The 23884-nt window shown below is 35.9% G+C and overlaps 1 protein-coding gene across 10 annotated transcripts in view; it reads right to left on the minus strand.

The window, feature by feature from the left end:
* TNNI3K (TNNI3 interacting kinase) overlaps nucleotides 1-23884 on the minus strand; it is a 284880-nt gene that overhangs the window by 182152 nt on the left and 78844 nt on the right. For all 10 annotated transcript variants that reach the window (XM_049111790.1, XM_025417974.3, XM_049111789.1 and 7 more), the window contains 4 exons: nucleotides 14186-14284; nucleotides 9503-9641; nucleotides 3456-3600; nucleotides 3265-3369 (listed from right to left, as the gene is read on the minus strand). In XM_049111790.1, the coding sequence (XP_048967747.1) occupies nucleotides 3265-3369; nucleotides 3456-3600; nucleotides 9503-9641; nucleotides 14186-14284 (488 nt within the window). The remainder of the gene's footprint in view (nucleotides 1-3264; nucleotides 3370-3455; nucleotides 3601-9502; nucleotides 9642-14185; nucleotides 14285-23884) is intronic.

Consider the following 23884-nt stretch of genomic DNA (forward strand, 5'->3'; position numbering starts at 1 on the left):
GAAAATGTGGCTATCTACAAGCCCAGGAGAGAGGCTTCAGAAGAAACCAAATGTGCTGACCTCAAAATCTTGGACTTCCAGCCTCCGGAACTGTGAGAAAATAAATTTCTGGCATTAGAGCAACCCAGTCTGTTGTATTTTGTTATGTCAACCCTAAAAAATGAATATAGCTCTGATTCACCCAGTCTATTCCAGATGTTAGTGTGTATACAAGAGTGCTAAAGAGGCAAAGAAGGGAGAAGGAGGAAATGAGAGAGGAGAAGGAAGTAATGAAAAAAAAAAAAAAAAACACAAGCACATACAGCAATAAAATCCTGAGATTCCCAAATCTAGGCTTTCAAGATAAGAAGTCATATAAAATTTCTCATACCTTATTATTAAATATGTCCTATGATATTCTTTTTCATAAAAGAAGAAAAAATATTGTTAAGAGTTTCATGCAGTTTTAGCTATAGGACCTAGGTATTCTCCAAGACAACTGAATGGGGAACCCAGAAGGGTCCGGAGAGACTTAGGTGACAAGCTGGACTTTGACTGGCATCTGGGAGTGGTAGGGGGCGGTCTCGTGAGACTTAGCCCTTAGCCTGTGGGATCTAACACTAACTCCAGGTAGGTGGTATCAGAACAGAATTGAATTGTAGGACATATGCTTGGTGTCTGCGGAAAATTGGAGAATTGTTTGGTGTGGGAAAAATTCCCATGACTGGTGTCATCTATTTCAGAAGTGAAATATTGAATGTTGTAAAGCCACACAGAAAAACAGTGTTTTTCTTTCCAAACTTGGTTCTAGGAGAGGCAGTTTACTAGGCCTTAGTATTTCCACTTCCTGGGATGACCTTGCCCAATACTTTTTCTTTCATGAAATGTCATTATTTTCCTTAAAGAAATACATTATTCACCCACCTGAACTGCTGGTCCATCTATGACATCTTATAAACCAGAGATTGAGTTTGTTGATATCTCTACCCTTTCCTTGTCAGTTCAGTCTTACACGACATTTATCCTATTGTGTTATGGTAATAGATACACCTCTGATTACCTTGAGACCTTACAGCAGAGCTCCTTTAAGGAGGGAAGGAGTGGAGTCATCTTAATGTTCCTACCAGTGCCAACACAAGGTAGATCCTTAATAAGTCATTCTTGAATAATTGAGTGAATAGAAAGCCACCGCTCAGTGCAATAGATCATATCACCATCAATTATTTGCGTTGGAAGTAGGACCCATAAAACCACACTCATAATGTTCCATTATCTGAACTGCCTCATTGATTCTTTTCGAAGTAACCATTTACGGGAATTGATGAGTTCTGAATATATACATACACAGGTGTACATATGTGTGTACATGTGTATATACCTGTGAAAACAATAACCGAAATGTACTGAGTGCTTCCTATTGAGTGCAAGGCATTGTGATTTTTACACAGAAAAATTTCAGAACCAGAGTGAACTCCTCATGTAAAAGGAGGGTTTCTTTTATAAATACATGCTTAAGATGAATAGAATAAAAATATTAATATAAAAAAGAAAAAAATATTAATATGTTATTCTGGGTGGGGGGTGGGGGTGACTGGGTGACGGGCACTGAGGGGGACACTTGATGGGATGAGCACTGGGTGTTACTCTATATGTTGGCAAATTGAACACCAATAAAAAATAAATTCACACAAAAAATAATATGTTATTCCTAGTGGCCACAGGCTTACAAAAAATAAAGCAATCGGATACGTACTTTTAACTCACTTCACTAAACTTGTCACATAGGCTTTTTTGGAGGTGACAATCATCCTTTGATTATAGTTGGCTCCAATTTATGTACATAGAGTAGCGAAATGACTTGAAAACTAGCCTGAGGTATCAGCCTTAACAAGCATGACCTAATGGGGAACGAGGGCACCAGTAACCATACATATCGGTTCTGCCAATTATCCCTTCGGGGAGAAATTCCACTGATCCATTTTGACTGAAAGTATGATCTAAAGAGTTCTTACATCTGTTCTGTTACAGCACGTGTAGAACACAGACGAAATATTTTAGTACTGGAACGTAATGATATATAAAAAGCACAGAATTTGGAATCAGGTAGGCATTTAATCCATGGCTTTCTTATCCTAAGACTCTTCGCCAAGTCATATAGGTTCTCTGAGCCTCAATTTTCTCATCTGTAAAAGAGGAATAATAAATCCTACTTCATTTGTAAAATGGTTATAAGGATTAAATGGGATGATGGATGCAAATCATCTAGCATATATTCACTAATCCACAAATGGTAGCTTCCTTCAACTCCCTTTTGGCTGATCTCTTGGTTTGATAGGAAAAATCTGAGCATCCAAGCAATATCGGACAGATTGATGCCTTATCAGGAAGCTCAAGCTCAATACTAATTCAGTATGGAAAAAAAAAAAGTCTCCTCATTTCTATCAATCACCAGTGAAATACAAACACTATGTAAATTACATATTAGTCTCAGATACATTTTTTAGAGGTTAGGAAACCAGCCAAGAAACCTGTAGTGTGTAGGTAAATGATCTTATACTCGAGGCTGAGTAAGTGGAAAGTACTGTGCTTTTATTTCTATAACAAAAGAGTAACTCATCCTTAAATACGAGGGTTTCAAATTTTATAAAACATTTGGCTTTCTTTGGGATATTTTGGGAAGCCATGGCTCTGAATTTTTAGCCACCTTTCCCCTCCTCTTCTAGAGCACACGGTAAAGGATTCTCATGCATTCCTAGAAAGGAGTTAATGCCTTCTTAGGTACCAGCGCGGCCACCCTGACTAGGCTTTTGCAGGCTGACAGATGGGTGTCTCAGATAGGTAGATACATTTGCACATAAGGTTTAAGTGGTGAGGAAAAAAGTGTCACGTTTGATGCTGATGAATTCTGGTAATGAGATTCTTGTCGGAGGAGGATTATGGGCCCTGCCCCTTTTGGCAGCTTTCTGCAGAGTGAAGTGGAATAGAAGCAATATGCTTACAGATGTTGATATGCCTGTTGCCTTGGCAACATCAGCCCCTGTCTTTGTGGCCGCTGCCAGGAATGCAGCATCTGGCTCCGGCCCCATCTGTTGTACTGACTGCAGCATCTGCCTCTACCTTTTCTTCTGTGTGTCTAGCTTGGGCTCCTTGTCCTCTGCCCACCCTCTGCTCTTGCTCTCTGATCGCAACATCTGCCACTATCCGCGCTTGCTGTAGGTAGACAACTGCAGGTGCCGAAGGGTGTCGGCCACCCTTAGTGGCTGTCCAATGTAAACATTCTTTTACCTGTGAAAAGCCGTTTCACTGAAGATGTTTTCTTTAGTCATACTTTCTATTCCTGATATTTGGATGATTTCCTTGGCGACTTCAAATTTGCCATTGTAGCACGCCCTAGAGTTAAAGAAAACATTTTGATGATAGTAAGAAGGTGCATGGAGCATAGCTGGAGGACACATGGAATGCTACGTACTACTCACAGGTGCAAGGGGGTATCTCCGTAGATATTAACAACATGTGGCTGAACTTCACTATCGCTCTGGAGCAGGTACTTCACTATGTCATGGTGTCCAAAGCGGGAGCAGAAATGGAGGGGGACGTGGTCTTCATTGTCCTGAGCATTCACTGTCAACAAGAAAGGAAAAGTATGTTATCTGGAATCCTCTGCGTCTCAGCCTTCTCATGTGTGGTGTCAGGAACTTTTCTAAGTGCCTGAGAGACTCCTGGAAATTGCCAATTAATGATAATAATAAAGGAAATTAAGTGCAACCAATTTAAAAAGTTATAATTCTGTTCTATTGCCCATTACCACATTAAACAGGCTTTCTTCTAGCTTCCATAAATTCTATGGAATGCATCTAATCAAATCTACCTTGCACAATGGAATAGTTCAGGGAACTAATAAGCATCCAAAAGATCCTCATGGTCTTATTTCCACAAGTATCTCCTTCCAAATTGATTTTTTCCCCCTTTTTGTAAGATGCTAAAGATTTTACCAAAATCCTGGCTAAAGCACCATTGCCAGAGATTTGGGTTCAATAGGTTAGGGTAGGGCCTAGCACTGTGTGTGTTTACAACACTCTGTAGGAAGGTCTCATGTACCCTTAACTGAGAATTATCATACTATCATACACACAGTGTGGTGCAACGCAAAGACAGGCATTAGAGTGAGGCCTACCTCATTCATTATATTTCCTTAGACAGTTATTGAAATCCAGTTGTTCACTCAGTAGTGGGCATCTGTCCTCTCTTTGGCCCAGCCGACCTCATCACCCTTTGGACATTTGGAAAATTCCCTGACTAGAGGCCAAGACCATGTTTAATTATAGGAGCTAAAAATATGTTTTCCAAGCCTCCTTTGCAGGGAGGGCACAGGATTAGCAGAGAGTGGCCATATGTCCTGGTTTAGGCTTTATTCTAGCATAGTTTTTAATAGTGGCCCTTTCACTCTCAGCAGTGCCCTGGTTTGGACACTTATCTATGGGCTGCTCCAATCAACACATTATGTCAGACTCTGACATCAGAGCTGATGACACAAAAAAGCAGAACCTGATCTATCTTGGCAATGTAGCAATAGTAGAGTAGCTCCACCCAGTTTCCGGTGGTAGTGATTCCAGTCGGACTCAGTGCCCTACACTGTGGGTGCCAGAAGCACAAGTTACCTAGCAGTGGCAACGTGTCTTCAAATGACTACTCTTGGGCTGTGGTTGTGGACGCTGTTCCTCACTGTCGTAGTTCCAAACATGGCCCTCTAACCCGTCCTGGGGAAGATTCTGTGCTCTAACTGATATTCCTTAATATATCCCTTTTATGCTTAAATTAGCAAGAGTTACTTTCCAACGCTTGCAAATAAGAACTCTTGATTGATACATACTCATTCCTCAACAAGTATAAAAGGATCACTGTGCGCCGAGCACCATGCTGAGTGTTGGAGATACTGATTTATTATCAATAACGATGGATATAATAGTAGTATTGTTGCAGGGATGCTGAAAAGATTAAAGAAGATCATTGCCAGAAAGTATCTAGCATGATGCCTGCCACATATTAGACCTTCAATGAAAGTATGTATTCTCCTTTGTCATAAATTTCCCTCCTAGAAATCTGCTAAGTGCTAAGGCCAATACGTTACCAATATATACAATCTATAGCCTTAAATAACCTGAAATCTAGTTGAATATTCAATAATTTCAGGCCTGAAGAAATAATAACTGAGCACCAGCTAAATTCTGGATCCGCTTCAGCACAACTTTTAAAACTAAAATAATCGAATCATCTGCTCTATAACCATTTATTGTATGTGATTACTTTGTTAATCTGTACAAGGTGTTTTATTCAAAATAGAAAATACAGTCTTTAGGAAACCCATGTATTATTATTCTTTTATGCATCTATAATAAAAATTATCTGTAGAATCAGAAGGATTGAAGAAAAAAAATAAAGGATAGATTGGAAGAAAAAGGGAAGATAATAATTTTTAAAGTGTGCAAGTAGCTTATTACTACTGTTGTTACAATCATCATTTAAAATTTAATGAACACAGGTCTGTGGCTGCTATATTTGTAGACAATGATTCTTAATGTTATTGTCCTGCAAGATCTTAAGCCAAAGGGAAATCTTTAACAAAGTCACTGAACTTCTCCTCCCAAGGCCGTTATTGAAAAATAAATCTTTGAATCTTTTTTTATTAATGAGTGGCTCAGAAGGACATCCTTACTTCAGAAGAATGTCCCTGGTTATTTTGATTATCTTTCTTTTTATGATACCTCTCCTTTGTTCACATTCTGTTGGAAGCCAAGGAAAGTCAATACCGTAAGTCAATGCTTTAGAACGGTAGGGAGTCCAGGGCTACTGGAGGTCACATAAGAGGCCCTGAGGTCCAGAAGGGACATTGTAAAGCAGCATACGGCACAATCTTCCATTAATTCATAGTTTGCCTTTGGCCATTCCCAACCCCACCCAACATTATTCTTCTCTAGTTGAGTCAGTAAACTTCAAAGTAGATTATCTACTTGGTGAATTATGTGCAGTGGCCTAGATGTTCTTTTCAGCAAAGAAGATATAAATACCAACTGAAGGGTCAAGCCAGGAGAGATCTGGATCAGACATAGGGTTTATAGATACACGTCTATGTTTCTGCTTCAGCAATTGTGATCTACTTTGCTTTGTCTTGGATCAGTTTGTGGTGACCAAAAAAAAAAAAAAAAAAAGGTGTATATTATTATATCTTATATGAGGGAAATTGAATGTATGAATGGTATTCTATTTGCTCTAATTTCACATTTTATTGAGAGTTAAGCAAAGAATTTCAAGCAAAGAAATAGATGTAAATCATTATTAGGAAAGTATTTAGTGCCTAGTCCTCTACTTTGAAGAGTGCATGTGTTCAGTAACGTATTTTGAAAGAAAGATTGGGAGACTGGGTGGATGGATGGATGCTCTTTCTTGCTTATCTCTGCTTATTGATCTTAAAGATAAAGTAAAAATTCCCATAGTAATCCAGCAATGTAAGCACTTCCCATTAGCTCTCTAAAACAACTCCCAAGTGGGTCTTAAATACACGTTCAATAACAAATCTGTGTAATAGCTCTGACGAGATACAGTTTTAGAAATAAAATCCTTCCTTTTACTGGCCAAGCCTTAGAAATTTTTTGTGACTCTATATAATATCCAGTTCCATGTGAAAGGAACTGTGGCATTTAATAGTCAGATGACAAAAAATTAATAAATTCTGGGTTTAAAATTTTCCATTTTTAACTTATTAAAATGATATGTTGTGAAGGCTCAATCACTACTTTCTTCTTATGGAGTCCAGTAATATTTTGACCTTTTCAATCTCATTCAATAAGTATTACATTTCTCCTTTTTCATTTTCTTAAGTGGTACAAAGAAGACTAGAGACTTGAAACATATGTGACTGAATAGGTCAGCCTCCCAAACATGCCCAACTGAAGAGGCTGCTTTCAGAATTACATTTTGGCTAATTTTGTAAGCTGAATTTATTTTCATTTGTGACATTCTGTTGCCATGGAAACATACTGTAAATACCAGATTTTGAAACGTGCCCCTTTTGGGGTCATTAATTTACTCTTGCTCTTATGTCCACTTACCACAGCCAAGGGCCAGATCTAAAATAAATTATCTGGAGGCTTAGCTACACTTTGGAATAAATGAACTAGCTGATACTAAAACCAGTGCAGTGTCCAGTAGCACCACAGACCTTCTAGTTTATTTTTTGTGACTAGTTAAAGTACAAAAGGGACTTAAATATCAAATGTGTATTAGAAGGAAATTAAAATACATAAAAATCTGGGTCATGTTGTCTCTTGATACTTTAAATGATTGAGTAGGAAGCATATAGTGCTTGTGTGAATCAGAAAGTTCCAAAATTTATATCATATGATGCTGGCATGTAGGGGGAATATGGGTGCAATATACATTTCAATGCCTTTTGTAGAAGAGAACTTTGATCCCGGAGACGTGCTGATCAATGATACTCATTTTGACACCACCGAGCTTTGGAGTTGCACACAGGAATAAAAAGCTGAGGTTGGCATTGATAATAAAAGCAAAAAGTGAGCTGTTCCTGACCCTTTGGAAGAGTGAGACAGTTTCAAAAACACAATTATGTGTTCAGTGGTTCATACAGGTGTACCTCCGCCTATGCTAAACCAACAGAATCAAAGAGACTGCTTAAAAAAGGTCTAAGGAACAGCATTGCTGCATCCGGACAACACAGGTTATTTATGATAATCCTATAGAAAAATCCCTCAGTTATTGCATCCTGGCTCATAGAAAATGACACCAGCTATGTGTCATATTTCACAAAATAAAATGGCCCTCTTTCCAGCAGAGAAACTGGGAACGGACCTAGCCTCTTCCCATACTTCTCTCTGGAAGCCTTTATGTTTTCCTTATGTGCGGGTAAAAACATTGATTAGCTTTATTAACTGAATATTGATCTCAATTTTGGACCAAGGCACTGGCAGTTCGAGAGCTCTGACAACCTTGTCCTTTTGTAAATGTGCATGGTTTCTGCTGCAAAGGCCAGCAGCTCTTACAGCTGGGCTTTTAATTAGGTCTCTTGGGGGTCAATGGAAGAATGTTGGATATGCCTGAGAGAATTTAATGACAAGATGTAACTCTGAGTGAATTTGTGTCAAAAAATAAAGTTTGTAAGGAAGAGAAAAAGAAAAAGAACTTTTTACAACACTCTACTTTTTTAAAAAAAATATTTTATTTATTTACTCATGAGAGACACAGGGAGAGTGAGAGGTAGAGATAGAGACACAGGCAGAGGCAGAAGCAGGCTCCATGCAGGGAGCCAGACATGGGACTTGATCCTGGGACTCCAGGATCACACTCTGGGCTGAAGGCGGCGCTAAACCATTGAGCCACCTGGGCTGCCCTCGACACTCTACTTTTAATCAATTTTCTAAAACTCATTTTATAATTTATAATTTATAATTTAATTAAGAAAATTAAAAGTTGTGGGAAATTCTATCCTCTTAACCATAACCTAAAACGTTCTGTATGTTCTGAAGCTTATTTCTTCCAGCCTGATCACACCATAATGCTGTTTCCACTAAAAATAATAGTAATATCAAATATTGAGGAGGATACGGACAGCCACTGACACTCTCAATATTGTTGTGGAGTTAAAATTGTACACTTAGGGAAACTGTTTCTGATTTCCTAAAAAGTTAAACATATGCATACATAGCAATTCCGTACACACACACACACACACACACACACACACACACACGTATATATATAACCCAAGGGAGATAAATATACATGTTCACAAAAAAAGAATTGAATAAGAATGTTTCTGGCATCTACATTCATAAAAGCCAAACTCTAGAAACATTCAAGCATCCCTGAGGAGGACGATGGATAAGCAAATTGTGGAATACTCATACAACTTCAGCAATAAAAAAGAGCAAACTACGATCCATGCAACATGTATAGAAGTTAATATCATACTGTCAATCAAAAGAAGGCAGTCCCAAATTGTAGGAAGTTCAAGAACAGAAAAACTAAACCTATGGCAATAGGAGCCAGAGTATTAATTACCTTTTGTGGTTAAAGCTATTTACTGAGAAGAGTTCTACTTTCCCTATGAATATATTCTACATCTTGACCTGGGTCATTTTGCATGGAGAGTAAATATTCACTTAGGTCAACATTTACTTAATTCTGAGAATTTTACTATATGCAAATTTTACCTCAATTAAAAAAAAAGATTAGTGAAAAATAACAAAATGAGAATAATTTATCCAGGAAAACTCTTTAGTTTTATTGAAGCATCTAATATATTAGGAGTTGAATGAAAATGTATACAAAAAGATTAACATATAGATTTAATTATTACATTAAAAATAATAAATTATTGTTTGTGGAACAAATTTGCATATGTAATTAAGCAGCCTCAAATTTTTTCTCTAATAAATAAGGAAAGTGCAAGTAAAAAAATACACATAAAGTAAAAAATAGCAAATGCCTTCTAAACATATAATCTTACCATCTGCTTTGCTGCCGTCTTCCATCAAGAGTTTTGCAATATTAAAGAATCCTTTTGCAGATGCTAGGTGGAGAGGCCTATCTCCAACCTCACCGCTTACATTTACATCAGCACCAAATTTCAAAAGAAGGCGGGTTACCTAAAGAATCCATTCATTTGAAATTAGTATCAAAAGTCAAACAATAATGCAAAGCTTTCAAAAGTATGGAAGAAGACATATAATTAAAGCCTCTTCTTAAATTATTTTTACCTGAAAATAACAGAAAATCCTAACTTGATTGGCCTAAACAGTAAGGAATTTATTATTATATCACCTAACCAGAAGTCTAAAACTAGAGCAATTTCAGGGTTGGTTCTTCATTGTACATAAATTATCCTCCCTAATGTCCTTTCCAAAGTCGTCTTCTGGCCAGAGCCAGCAGTGTTTACTTGATTCTCAATTTTCACGGCAACACCATGCATAGGTCACTGGTGATCATCTTGCTACTAGAGTTCTGGGTTCTTTTCTGGATTTGTGAGTAAATGCTGATAGCTGCACTAGCTGTCAGCATTTTCCTTAATTAGCTGAGATCCACATCCAAAGGGAGAGAGAGAATGAAGTATTAAACAACTTAGGAGTCTTCCAGGGATTGTTTCAGGTAATTTATAGGATTTCTTTAAGTTATTTACCTACCCAGTTGTGAACGTTCCAAATAATTTCTCTAACTCTGACATTGTCTCCTCTGGGCATTTCAGAAGTCATTACAATGATCCCAAGAGGTAAGTTAGAAGGAATCTATGCCATTAAAGTAACAGTTATGGGTGGAAATCTCAACTCACCTGACCACTGAGGTGTTAGCATAAAAGTGAATTCAAATGCTAAAAATAGTTTGACTTTCTACACGGCAGCAAATAAACATGTCTTGGGCAGAAACCTCTCAAGAATATGGTACGTATTTGATAGAAATTCTAGGCAAAAAAAAAAAATTAGTAGTGTGGCATGTGGGGGAAACTTCCTAGTGAGTATAGTGAGTAAAGAACAAGGGTTCTGAAGTTAGGCTTTACCACCTTTAATAAATTATTTGACCTTTTGAAACTTCAGTTTCTCCATTATTAAGATGAGAATCACAATAGTTCCACTTCATAGAGTTGCTACAGGATTAAATAAGTTATCACATGTAAAGCACTTAGAAAAGTGCCTGCAACTCAATAAATGTTAGCAGAAGTGGTAGCACCATGTGGAACATGTGTATTTTATCCATTTGTGGGCTAATGGGCAGACCAATACTTAATTCAGAAGAAATTGGAGCAGTAAAAGTCAGTCTCAAGAACTGTGTGTTCCTAAGCAGATATTTCCACTTACAAAGACTCCATAAATTCTGATTATGTGATTTTAAAATGGACAGCTTTAAACTATCTTTGAAATCGATTGTCTATTAAGCACTATTATTGTATAGCTAGGAAATATTGCTCTTGGTCCAAAACATCTACTCTTCCACTTAAAAATAAGTAAATAAACAAATGGCAAAGAACATGGAACATTAGGCACATTTATATATCGAATGTACCATTCTCCTGTCAGCATATTTTAGCAAATGACAATAGCATCCATAAATTACTTATGTGCTGTCTTTGCACGCAGAAAGTGAGTCCCTTATCATAAAAAGGCCATCCACATTTTAGCATAATTTTCTAAGACTGTGACTATATATTCAGGGAAAGTAAACAAATTTAGCTATCCACCCAACTTGCATAGAAGCTCTTTATGTTTCTGTGGGTGAGGAGGTTAATCACCAAAGAGGATGACTCTACAAATAACATGCATTGTGTGCATCCTGCCTCTGCCTAAAGTCAGAAAAGTATGGAATTTTTTCATCATCTGGGCTTTTAGACTCTGTACTTTCTGAAGCATTTTCAGTGTCTAGCTCTCCAGTACACTCCAGTGCACTCTGAGCAGCACATCAAATGAAATGAGAAATCTTTCCTAGCTATAGGTCACGCTTCACGGGTTTGAGAGTGTCCAAGCATATGCCAGATAGCAAAGAAATAAAGGCACAATGACTAGAAGAGCACAGAGACACAAGTAAGTTTGATTTTTAACTTGGAATCCTCAGGCAGTACAGTGGTCTGACCTCTGCAAAGGCAAAAAGGTGTATTTTTACTCCATGATTAAGACTAGAGATCTAGAGATATAAAGTAAGGGAGAGTGAAAATGGGATGTCAAAAGAACAGTTAAGCTTTGATTATCCAATTACATGTGTACTTCTGTTTTATTTGGTTCTATTTAGCTTCTTAAGGCTAACTCAATGGCAATGTTTGAAAGTAGCACATAAAAATTTTATCTTTCAATACTTTAAGGTTAAAAATCAATAGACTTACTGTGTCCTGGAAGGTATGTCATATAGGCTTTCTTTTCTATAGACAGTGTGGCTTTTAACTCATTAGGCATCTACCTCTTTGGAAAAGTTTGACAATCCCATAAATTGTTAAACGTAGTGTTACCGCATGAACCACCAATTCCACCCTGAGATGTACCCAAGAGAAATACAAACAGATGTCTACGTCAAAACTTGTACATGAAATGGAAGTGGGGAATCAGTGAAATAGATGAGAGGATTAAGAGTACATTTCTCTTGATGAGCAGTGAGTAATGTATAGAATTGTTGAATCATTGTACACCTGAAAGTAATATAACTCTGTATGTTAATTATACTTGAATTTTTTAAAAAAGTGAATATTCAAAGCAGCATTTTTCATAACAGCCAAAGAGTGGGGGATAAAAATCCAGCGTCCATTAACTGATGAATGAATAAAAAAATCCAACATATCCATACAACAAAGTGGTATTCCACACTAAGAGGCAAGGAGGTGCTGATACATGCTATAGAGTTGATGAATCTTAAAAACCCTGTGCTAAGTGAAAGGAATCAGTCATAAAAAACCATATGTTGTATGACTCCATTTGTAGGGAGTCTCCAGAAAAGGTGAATCTGTAGAAACAGAAGGTATATTAGTATTCTCCTCAGGCTGGAAGGGAGAGGTTTGGAGAGAAGTCTGAAGTGCTAATGTATGCGGGGTTACTCTTGGGGGTAAGGACTTCCTTCAATTAATTGTGGTGACGTTTGCAAAGCTCCGAATATACTAAAAACCACTGAGTTGTATGATTTACATTGACGAGGTAAATCTCAATAATAAAGTTGTTACAAATTTTAAAAGTCAATGGACTTTGGAGTGAGAGCCCCTGGCCTTGAATAATGGAGCCCCACTGCTTGGGCACATTTCCTGGACTTTCTAATTTGTGTCTCTGATAGAAGAAGAGGCTCTGAGGTACAACAGAAGAACTTCGGGCTTTGGGATTTGACAGACCTGAATACATACTTCGGCTCTTCTCACCAGCTACGAGACTCTGGCATGTTACCTGACCTGAGAGAGCTCGTGTAGATCATACAACAAGAGGCCAGACAACAGTTAATTTTTGGATTGGGGCAAAATTACAAAAAAGGAAAAAAAATCCACGCAAAGTGGATACAGTATGAGATCGCTTATATGGTAATTCTTGGCAAGTTCCTCAGGTTGTCGTGAAGGTCAAATGAAACTATTCATTGAGTGAAGGCACACTGTAGATTTTAAAACATTCTCTGTATATTATTACCTTATTACAGAATGCCAAATTTTATAAATAATGACCCATTATATACTTATTTATTCAAAGCAAATTATATTTAAAACATGTATAATGTTTTTTGGTTTTTTTTTTTTTTTAATTATCTGGGCTATTCCATGTATTAGTTTCCCACGGTTGCAAATTGCCACAAGATTATTGGATTAAAACCGCACAGACTATTCTCTTCAAGTTCTGGAGGTCAGGAATCTAAAATCAAGGTGTTGGCAGGTTGCATTCCCCCTGCAGGCTTTTATTTCCTTGCTTTTTCAGCTTCCATAGGTTGCCTGCATTCCTTAGCTTATGACCCCTTCTCCTATCACTTTAACTTCTTGCCTCTCCTGTCACGTCGGTTTCCTGCTCCCTATTGTAAGGACCCCTGTGATTACTTCAGGTCCCCCCGGATAATTCTAGGATAATCTCTCCAACTCGAGATCCTTCACTTGATCACATCAGCAAAGTCTCTTTTAGGACATACGCAGGTTCCGAAAAATAAAACATGAACATACCTTCATCCTATCACATCCTAAGACAGTAAAAAAAGAAGAAACCAAGTTTCTGAAAGACATTGTTTCATCTGCTGGGATGGCGGTTATAATTCGTTTTATTGTTACTGTGCCAGCATCATTGTAGTGATATTATCCAGCATTTGCCAAACACTTTTAGATTAATATCTCATCATATTAGCAACCCTATGAGGTAGGTACTATTTTCTCTATTTTGCAGATGAAGAAACTGAAAATCGGGGAGATGAAACCTATACATGGTTAAAAAGTTGGGAATTTTTAAAATTCAGACTGACATATTCCTGGGATTGTACAGTGACTCTATTGCCTCTCTTGGGTCCTAAGATAGTAAAAATGGGTAAGTTGGCAGATGTAGTACTTCTATGAATTATAAATTCCTCAAGGGTGGAGCTGATGAGAATATGGCAAAAATAATTCAAAGGGTATCTTAAATATTCTGTCTTTGAGGCTAGGACAGAGAGCTCAGCAAGCCTGGAATTGTCCCCCAGCTTTTGGAGATCCTACCATCAGGCTTACCTGTTCATGTCCATAGTATGCTGCAATGTGCAGCGGAGTGAAAAAAACTGCATCCTGAACATTGACATTAGCTCCGTGTTGCAGCAGGACATCAGCAGCCTGGAAAGACGGAGAGAGCTCAGTGAAGACCTTGACTTAGGGCATCTGCCCATCAAAATTCATTTTACTCCCGCCATGCACAGTGCTACTTCAGAAGTCACCATCCTGAAACAAAAGTTTTCTTCTGTCTCCCTCTCTGAAACCTGTAATGGCTTGTTTTGTCTTGAAAATGAAGACTGAACCCCTTGGTGTGGCTTTCCAATGTCTTCTTGGTTGATGGCATCCTTTTTTAATGCATTTTCCGTTATTCTCTTTCGTAAACTCCATTATGTGGTAAAACTGCACTCCATTTCCTGCTCATTTGAGTCTTTGTTCACATCATTTCCTCAGCCAAGAATTATGTTCTTCCCAATCTACAGATATTTACACCCAAGCTGAATACCTTCTCCTCCAAGATTTCTTTGATTTTCCTCCCTATATGGCCAACCCACTTACTGAAATTGTCTTTCTCCTAAATCTCATACAACTTTCTTTCACGCCATATAGAACATTTAAGGAATTATATACATGCCTTTTCATCCCTACTAGAGCACAATCCTTGAAGGATAAAGTACATCAGGTTCATCTTTATGATCCTGCCCTGGCCTGTTGCTATGCAAATAGTATTCATTCCAGAATCATTTGGAATGAATGAATGGATGAGTGAATGAACGAGCAAATGAAAGACACAAGGAGTTGTTGGCCAACTGTCTTCATTGAAAATTATAGATTGGTCACAAATCTGCTAACCTTCAAATCTCTTCTCCTCCCAATTACCTATTTCTACGTCTCACTTCTCTGGAAAATTGATTGGAAACATTTCCTTCAGATATGGTCATTTTTATTGTGGATTTTAACGTGCTGTCTATTCTTCATGTGCTCAAATAATATACATTTAGGAAAATTTTCAAAAGTCTGTTAGGCTTGGAGAGAAAACAAGAAGATGGGATTGAAAAGCTCAAAGGACTTACATTCCAACACCTCTTCTATTCCAATAAAAAACTGCCTCCTCAGTCAAGTTTCCTTTCCTGTTTGAATCATAGCCCTTCAGAACTGGAGAGGGATCATGGACAGACATGACATATCAAACCCCCATTAAAGACAAAGAAATTGAAAATGAGAGGAAATGTCTCAAAGTCCTGGAGCAAGTCCATGTCAGCACAGAAGTGAATCTTTAATCTCTTGCCTCAAGCTTTGTTTCTGAGTGCTCCATGGTTTTAAGTAGTTTATTCATTCAATCATCCATTTATTCATGCATCAACACACAATTTATTGAGTATGTATGAGCTAAAACTGTGTTGTTTCACATGCTTATTCTCAATTTATTCAATCAGCATTAGAACTGGTTGTCAGACAAAAAGAACATGGGCTTCTTTTTTCTTAAGTACAAATGTTTATTGAAACATTATACTAGTAAAGAAAAAAATGGAATGTTCTTTGTGGAAATAATATTAAATAAGTTCTCAAAACTATCACTTTTGTATTAACTTGGAAAGGAGTCCATTAAATACCTTTAAGTTAAATAATCACATGTATTCTTACATACATATTATGTATAGTTATGACTTAAAGGATAGAATGAAATATACTAAAACATTAATAGTAAATAGCTTGGGAACCCTGGGTGGCGCAGCGGTTTAGCGCCTGCCTTTGGCCCGGGGCGTGATCCTGGAGACCCGGGATCGAATCCCACGTCGGGCTCCCGGTGCATGGAGCCTGCTTCTCCCTCTGCCTGTGTCTCTGTCTCTGTCTCTGTCTCTCTCTCTCTCTGTGACTATCATAAATAAGTAAAAAATTTAAAAAATTAAAAAAAATAGTAAATAGCTTTATAACGTGAGATTTCAAGGGAACTTCACATTTTTCTGTTTCATAATTTTTAGCACGATTTGTATTACCAGGAAAATGTCTTCCATTTTGAAACAAAAATTGGTAAGAAATACCAAATTTTAGTATTTTGGATAAAGTCATTTGACTCATATTTTTTTCTTTACTGTCTTCCCAATGAAATCACTGTTCTAAATAAATATTTGCATTATCCATGGGCAGAAGTAAAATAGGGGGCTGTTTAGAGCTTGTGAATATAGTTCTGAGTTAAAGCTAAAGACACTTTTGATATTGGAACGAAAATAAAGCTGAGTTTTGGTGGTTTTGAGAAAAAACTCCTACTCACAAAGCAACATCTATAGTTCCAGGATATTTGAAATTCTTACCAAAGAAACTCTACATACAACAGAGAAAAATAGTCAAGGTTATGTTTTTGATGGTTTTGATGATTAATACTGAACAAAAATCAGAAGATAAAATACAATCAGTGACTTAATGCTAGAGATAGCAGAATGACTGAGTTTAATATTATAGACTTTTCAATTAATTTGGGCATAGCTACTCCTTTGCTCAATTACATTTTCTAGCTACCCAAAAAGGTCATTTATAAGATCAAAGGAATGTGAATTTTCATCAGGTTGATCAAAAGCAGCTGGATATGTTCTTTCTGTCAAAGATACACGTTAGATTTTTTTAAGTTTTTTAAAATTATTTTTAATTTTTAAAAATTTTTCCCCAAGAATTTCTTGAAATTCAAATTAGTTAACATAACAGTGTAATATTAGCTTCAGGAGTAAAATCTAGTGATTGAAAAAGATAAGGAAGTCTTGTTAGGATATCTAAAATTTCTGGCAGTTTCAAAAATATAAACAGAGGTTGGGGCGTCTGGGTGGCTCAATCTGTTAAGCGTTTGACTCTTGATTTCAGCTCAGGTCATGATCTCAGGGTTCTGAGATCAAGCAAACCCTAGGTGGGGATCCACAGTCAGGGAGTCTCCTTGAGAGCGTCTCTCTCCTTCTCCTTCTGCCTCTCCCCTCTGTGCGTGCTCTGTCCCTTTCTCACAAATAAATAAATAAATCTTAAAAAAAATATATATATATATAAAATACATAGAAAAATATATTAAATGTATTTTATATAAATATAAATACAAATATGTATATATTTACACATATATGTGTGTAAATATATATATGGGGGGGGCTTCTGTACACTTCCAGAACAATACTTTTGCTGATATTTGGGTATTGCTAATTAACAATCCATAGAATAAATAATGTATACAGTGAGCTGTTTTCCTAATAAAAATTTAAAAATACCGTTAACATTTATTGAGGGCATTTTATGTCTCAGACCTTGCATAAATGGTAACTGAGTGTCCTGTTTCACCCCAAAACACAGAAAGATTGGTGCTACTCTTCCATTTTAAAGGTGAAGAAACTGAGCCTCAGGAAGTCTAGATAACTTTTTGAGGTCCTATAGCTAGTAAAGGTAGAACTGGAATTCAAAGCTAGATCCCTTTGACTTCAAATATTATCCATCAGGCCCTTGTGTGACCTTCATCTCATTAACACTAACCTTTAAGTAAATGAACTAAATGACTCAAGCTCAGACAAGAGGAAACATTCTCTCAGTAGTAGCTCTGTAGATTCAGCTTGGACATGAATATCAGAGTCATTTATATAAAGCACTTGGTATCTTCAACTTCACATGCCTGGGAGTTCAATCTTAGGAACCTTTATAGAAGGTCACAAACGATCAAGTATATGAAGCTTTTTACAGTTTCTCTTATTTTAAATATAGCATAGAATAAAGTAGACAGCATGCATTTTTATTGTAATAGAAACTCTCAAATGTTAACATATAGAGCCAGTTTCTTAGGCATGGTTCCAGAACTTACTTTCATTCTAAAAGATAACGGCCCTTAGGCTTCAATAAATGGTTCAAAGCAAACTTTTTCCTCCTAAATTTGCACTTATCCAGTCATTCAGAAGGTCAATCTTTTGGATGAACATTCGTTAATTATGAAGTGTTGGCCTTCTGAGAAACTGTCAAAATGTAAGTCTTAATGAAACCACACAGAGTCATTATCGAATGGTAAGCTTTATTTAGTTTGTTTTAAAATTCAAGGAAATATTTAACCATTGAGAGCAATGCACGTTGGAATTATCTGAATAATGTCATATGAGTAGAATGCATTTACTGATTTTTATGACTTTTGGAGAGATTATGGAGAGAGTATCTCTTAGTAATCTTATGGGAATATAACATATTGTAATGTAAAAATATGACTGCCATATGGCTAAGACAAATACTCTTGTATTAACATTTAGGCTGGAACATATATCTATCAGATCATTTTATCCATGCTTTCCTTCTCCAGAACCTGAGAAAGTTGGTAAAGCAATTTTACATTCTTTTTACTACATGAAGCCCCATAAAGTCACAGCCTAAAGTACTTGGCACTATGCTTAGTATATGATAGGCATCCAGATAATTGAATCGGACTGTATTTCTAGTAAAAATTAAACACACACACACACACACACACCAACAGTTACAAGGGAATTTAAACATTAACAATTAGGACCCAATTATATGACAGAAATTTTAAATAATTCAATTCAACAATTGCTTATTTTATATTAACCTTTAGCAAACTCCAGCATCTGTAAGGAACTGTGATTAGGATTATATATAATATGATATAATATATAATATAATATTATATTATATATTATATAATTATATTAATTATTAATAATATTAATTATTAATTATTATATTAATATTATATAATATTATTATATAATAATATTTTTGCAGGGCATAAAATCTGTTGTCATAAGGTTTTTTGATGAAATACATAGTTTTTATATTTTTCCTCAAAAACAATAACAAAACTACTAGTGAAATTGTTAAATAGAAAAAAGTGTTATCACAGAAAGGATATCTTTATAATCTTTAAGCTTTTTAAGGAAGCAAACTGTATTATACTTAGATTTGTATAACTGACATATATGTCAGTATTGTTATTATGATTGAAGGAATGATGTTCAAATATGGTCTGGTAACTAGGTACCTTTTACTGACTGAAGAATAAGCACCAAAAAGTGCTTCCCACTTCCCAAGTAGTTGTTTTATAAGCATAGAAAATGGATCAGAGTTCCTTATTTTGATAGTAGAAATTACTATCATATATTACACTTTACAGGTATTTTTATTTACCAATTGACTCACAAAAGGGCCAAGTGGAGCCTCTTCAATTTTCAGGTTGTAATTTAAATACTTATTTGTATATTCTGCTTTTCTTCTTAGAAACTTTCCCTTTTCTTTCTCCACCTATCATATAACCGAGTCTCAAGGTCAAGCTCATGTTCTTCACAATAAATTTCTACAAATACTTTACCATATTGATAATTTCTTTCTCTGAATACTTACAGTATGTATTTTCACAACTTAATTTTTCCATTGATTATCACTGTTATATAAAACTACTATTATATAAAATTTTAACGTTTTTTTTTTCTCATGTTCTAAACTTGTCTCAGTGAAGTGTAAGAAGTTTGGACTTCAGGGAAAATAATTTTTCACTGGAATTTAATCATAATTAAAATAGTCAGAATTTATCGTTTAAAATTCCAGAGATTCTAAAAGTAGTGTCTATAAGAGCAAAGGCCCTTATTGTTCTTCCTTGCCAAATGCTTCTCCTACAGTATGACTTTACCTTATCTGCCCTGGTCCCATTTAGCACTCCTTCTATACTTTGTTTTATGAAAGTCATTGATAGCAATGAAGGAAAAAAAATAAAAGGCCATATAAAGAGGAACTAAATGTCCCATGGGAGACAAGTAGAATAAAGTAAATTCTAAAAGGAATAAAATGGCAATCAATATCAGTTGAAATTGTCAAAATTAAATATAGTGTCTTCCACATAGTAGATGTTCAATAAATACCTACACTTTTAAATTAAGATTTTCTTTGCTTTAAGTGATACCTCATTTTCTATGACTTTGTTCATCTTCCTCAAATATCTACTTATACTAATGCTTTAAAGCCACAATTTTCCCCTTCAGTATGCCTTTCTCTACTCTTTGTTACTGAGACTTACAGAGAGCAGAACCATGAGACTACTAGGATAACACCCACTTCTGTTTATTGGAAAATCCATAGTATTGACACTTTAGAGGAAAATGATTTATTTTTTATTTTTATGTTCTTCTTACTTAAAAAAGCTTTTAAGTTTTTATTTTAATATCAGTTAACGTACAGTGTTATCTTAGCTTCAGGTGTACAATATAGAGATTCCACTATTCTGGACATTACTTGGTGCTCATCACACAAGTGCACTCCTTAATCCCCATCACCTACTTAACCCAGCCTCCCACCCTCCCCTCTGGTAGCCATTAGTTTGTTCTCTTTAGTTAAGAGACTGTTTCTTGGTTTCTCTGTCTCTCTGTCTCTCTCTTTCCCTTTGCTCATTTGTTTTGTTTCTTAAATTCCACATATGAGAGAAATCATATGGTATTTGTCTTTCTCTGACTGATTTATTTTGCTTAACATAACACTCAAGCTCCATCTATGTCCTGCACTGTTGGTGGGAATGCAAACTGGTACAGCCACTGTGGAAAACAGTATGAAGTTTCCTCAAAAAGTTAAAAATAGAACTACCCTACGATCTAGTAATTACACTATTGAATATTTACCCAAAAATGCAAGAACACTAATTCAAAAGGACACATGAAACCCTATGTTTATAGCAGCATTCTTTACAATAGAGGAAAATATTGTCTGAAGTTTATGCCTCGTGAATTCAAAATGATCCCAAACATGTTACAGGCAAATTAATTTAGATTTGATATTTTCCAGTTATTTCCACTTCTAACGTTCAAAAACCAGTTCTTAATTGTGTCCCCTTAAACCACTGCCCTCTTTCCTAAACTTTATTGACAATCTTCCTTTAAAAGTAGTTTACCTTTTGTCCACATTACCTCACCTTTTATTCATTCTTCAGCCCACTACACCCTGGCTTCAGGTCCCACACTTTAGTGAATTCTCTGTGGAAAATGACATCAAACGCCTCCTGACTGCCCATCCCAAAAGATTTTTTTTTTTAAGTTTTTCTTATTTTACTATTTATCTGCTCCCTAAGATGCTATCTTCCCTTAGGCTGATTGATGTTGCAGTCTTTGTTTTTGCCTCCCACCTCTCTGCCAACTTATTATTATTATTGCTCTCTGGAGGCGACTCTTTCTGTTCATCTCTTAAGTGCTTCTTAAGTGTTGCTTTTTTCCTCACTGACAGGCATTTCCTTGTGTTTCTTCTTGATCTCCTTTGTCTGCTCTAATTCCTTTGTATTAAATTAATACATGCAAAAAATAAATTAATACATGCAAAGCACTTAGCACAATACTTGGTACAAAACAGTAAGTATTCAATAAATGGCAGCTATCTGCTATTTTGTAGTATACATTCTCTGGTTTATTCCATCTACTACTGCTACTACTATTGCTGCTGCTACTACTACTATTGCTACTACTACTACTACTACTCTCTCTCTCTCTCTCTCTCTCTCTCTCACACACACACACACACACACACATCTCTCTCCAGTTGCATATGCTTTTCCCAGACTTCCTCTAACACAAGATCTACCTCCTTCGGCAACTGTTGATCCTGTTATGTATTTCTATTCTATTTCCCTGGGACGGTAGAGTCCTCCACATTGATCTTTTTAAAATTTATACTTTGATTCTTATTAATGTCAATTAAGCATTAGAAAGCAAAGGGAACTTATATATTTTTTTTAAGATTTCATTTATTTATTCATGAGAGGCACGGAGAGAGAGGCAGAGAGACACAGGCAGAAGGAGAAGCAGGGTCCATGCTGGGAGCCCAATGTGGGACTCTATCCCAGGTCTCCAGGATCACACCCTGGGCTGAAGGCTGTGCTAAACTGCTGAGCCAGGAACTGGCTGCCCTGGAAACTAATATTTTTTTTTAATGTGTACTTTGAGGATATCTATGAGCTAAATGAGAATATCTGTTTCAGGTATTGCTTTATAGCAATCTCATGGAATTTTATTAATAGCATCATCTAAAAATAAGAATACTGGAGATCCAAATTATACAGCTTGTAAAGAAAAGCACCTAAGTTTACATTCAGATCTGTGGAAGTCCAAAGCACCATACTATCCCATGCTGTTTTTCTTCTTATTTGTGTTATTTTTTTATGGCCAGTTAGCAATTCCTTGCCATTTTATACAGGCTTGCAGAAGATATAGCTCTTAGTAGATGTTATTCTTCAAAGATTTCCAAACATGGTCATATATCCAGTATACCAGGAAGAATAATCCTGGCTATGTAATTGTTTGGAGTTGACTGGAAGACAAATGAAGTAAAATTTATTCTACTAAGAATTTATTCTAAGTAGGAGTTGTTTGTTAGGGATCTTAAAGAGTTATATACTATGGAAGGAAGTTTAGAATTTTTCTTATTTTTTTTCGTTATAGGAAATCACCAAAAGATTTTAAATAGTTGTAAAGTATATTCTGATTTCCATTTTAAAATACCCTTCTAGTAATAGTATAGCAAATGGATTGAAGAAGGAATAAGACTGCAAGCAGGGTGATCAGTTACCAAAGTCTTACAATAACTTAAAAAGAGAGAGCTAAGGATAAAATGAGCTGAGGTAGTAGTAGTGGCTTGGAAATGAAGAATGGGTTTCAGAGATAATTAAGATAATAGAATCATACGACTTGGCATTGAGAGGACTGAGCACAGTGAGAGATGATGGGAAACTCTTAAAAAAGGATGACTTTGAAAGAGGAAGCTTCTGAGGGGAGATGAACTTGAAAATAAAACTTTTGTCTATTTTATGAAGTTAGGAAGTGGGAACATTACCTACCATTTCTGTCTCTCAGATTAATCACTTGGAATAGCCAGTTTCTTCCAACTCCTCTTGGCAATTCACTGTGTTCTTATCCAACACCACAAGCTGTTTTGATTGAGGCCAATCCTTCAATCAATATGTGAACATAATTCTCAAATTTTGAAGCAACTACAAAAACTATGCTAATTAAATACACCAATAATTGCTTATCCATTTGAATTGAAGCTTGTCTTGCTTAGAAAACATTTCAGATAGTAGCATTTTTTTAGATTTAATAAGTACTTCTTTTGACTTTATGGTCTATTTTCTGTAAAATCTTCTATTTTTAAATATATACTCACTTCTTGACATCCACTACAAAAGTTAGGTGAGAACTCTCTATCATGTAGTCACAGTTTTTCACTTATAACATTCACTGAATATTTTTGTAATGACTTTTTTTTAACCTGACATACCTCTAATTAAATATTTGAGTACAAAAACTTATTGGAAAATAGTTTCTTCAGGCTGTCACAGAAATGAGGTTCTCTTATGTGATCTTTCTCTTATTATCTCAGGTTAAAATTAAATTTGGTCTGAAAATTACTTAGAAAATGATTCCACAAGATAATATTATCAAAGAAATTAAAGGGAAGCTCCATATTCTTAAGTTGTAGAAATAGAGTTGAAGGATATATTACCATATATATTTATATATGTACAAAAAATTAATCAATTATATAAATGTATCACTTCTCAGGAAATGATGAGAACATAAGAAAAGCTGATGAATGAAGAAGAGTAATGAAAAGCAGGTCAAGGCTGGAGATACAAGTGGTATGTATCATTTTATGAAAGTAATAATTGAAGCCAGGAGATAACATCATTTCCGTAAGGTAAGAGGAGATATTTATGGGATATTTACT

This window comes from Canis lupus, chromosome 6 (assembly GCF_003254725.2).
Source record: "Canis lupus dingo isolate Sandy chromosome 6, ASM325472v2, whole genome shotgun sequence".
NCBI classification, from domain to species: domain Eukaryota; kingdom Metazoa; phylum Chordata; class Mammalia; order Carnivora; family Canidae; genus Canis; species Canis lupus.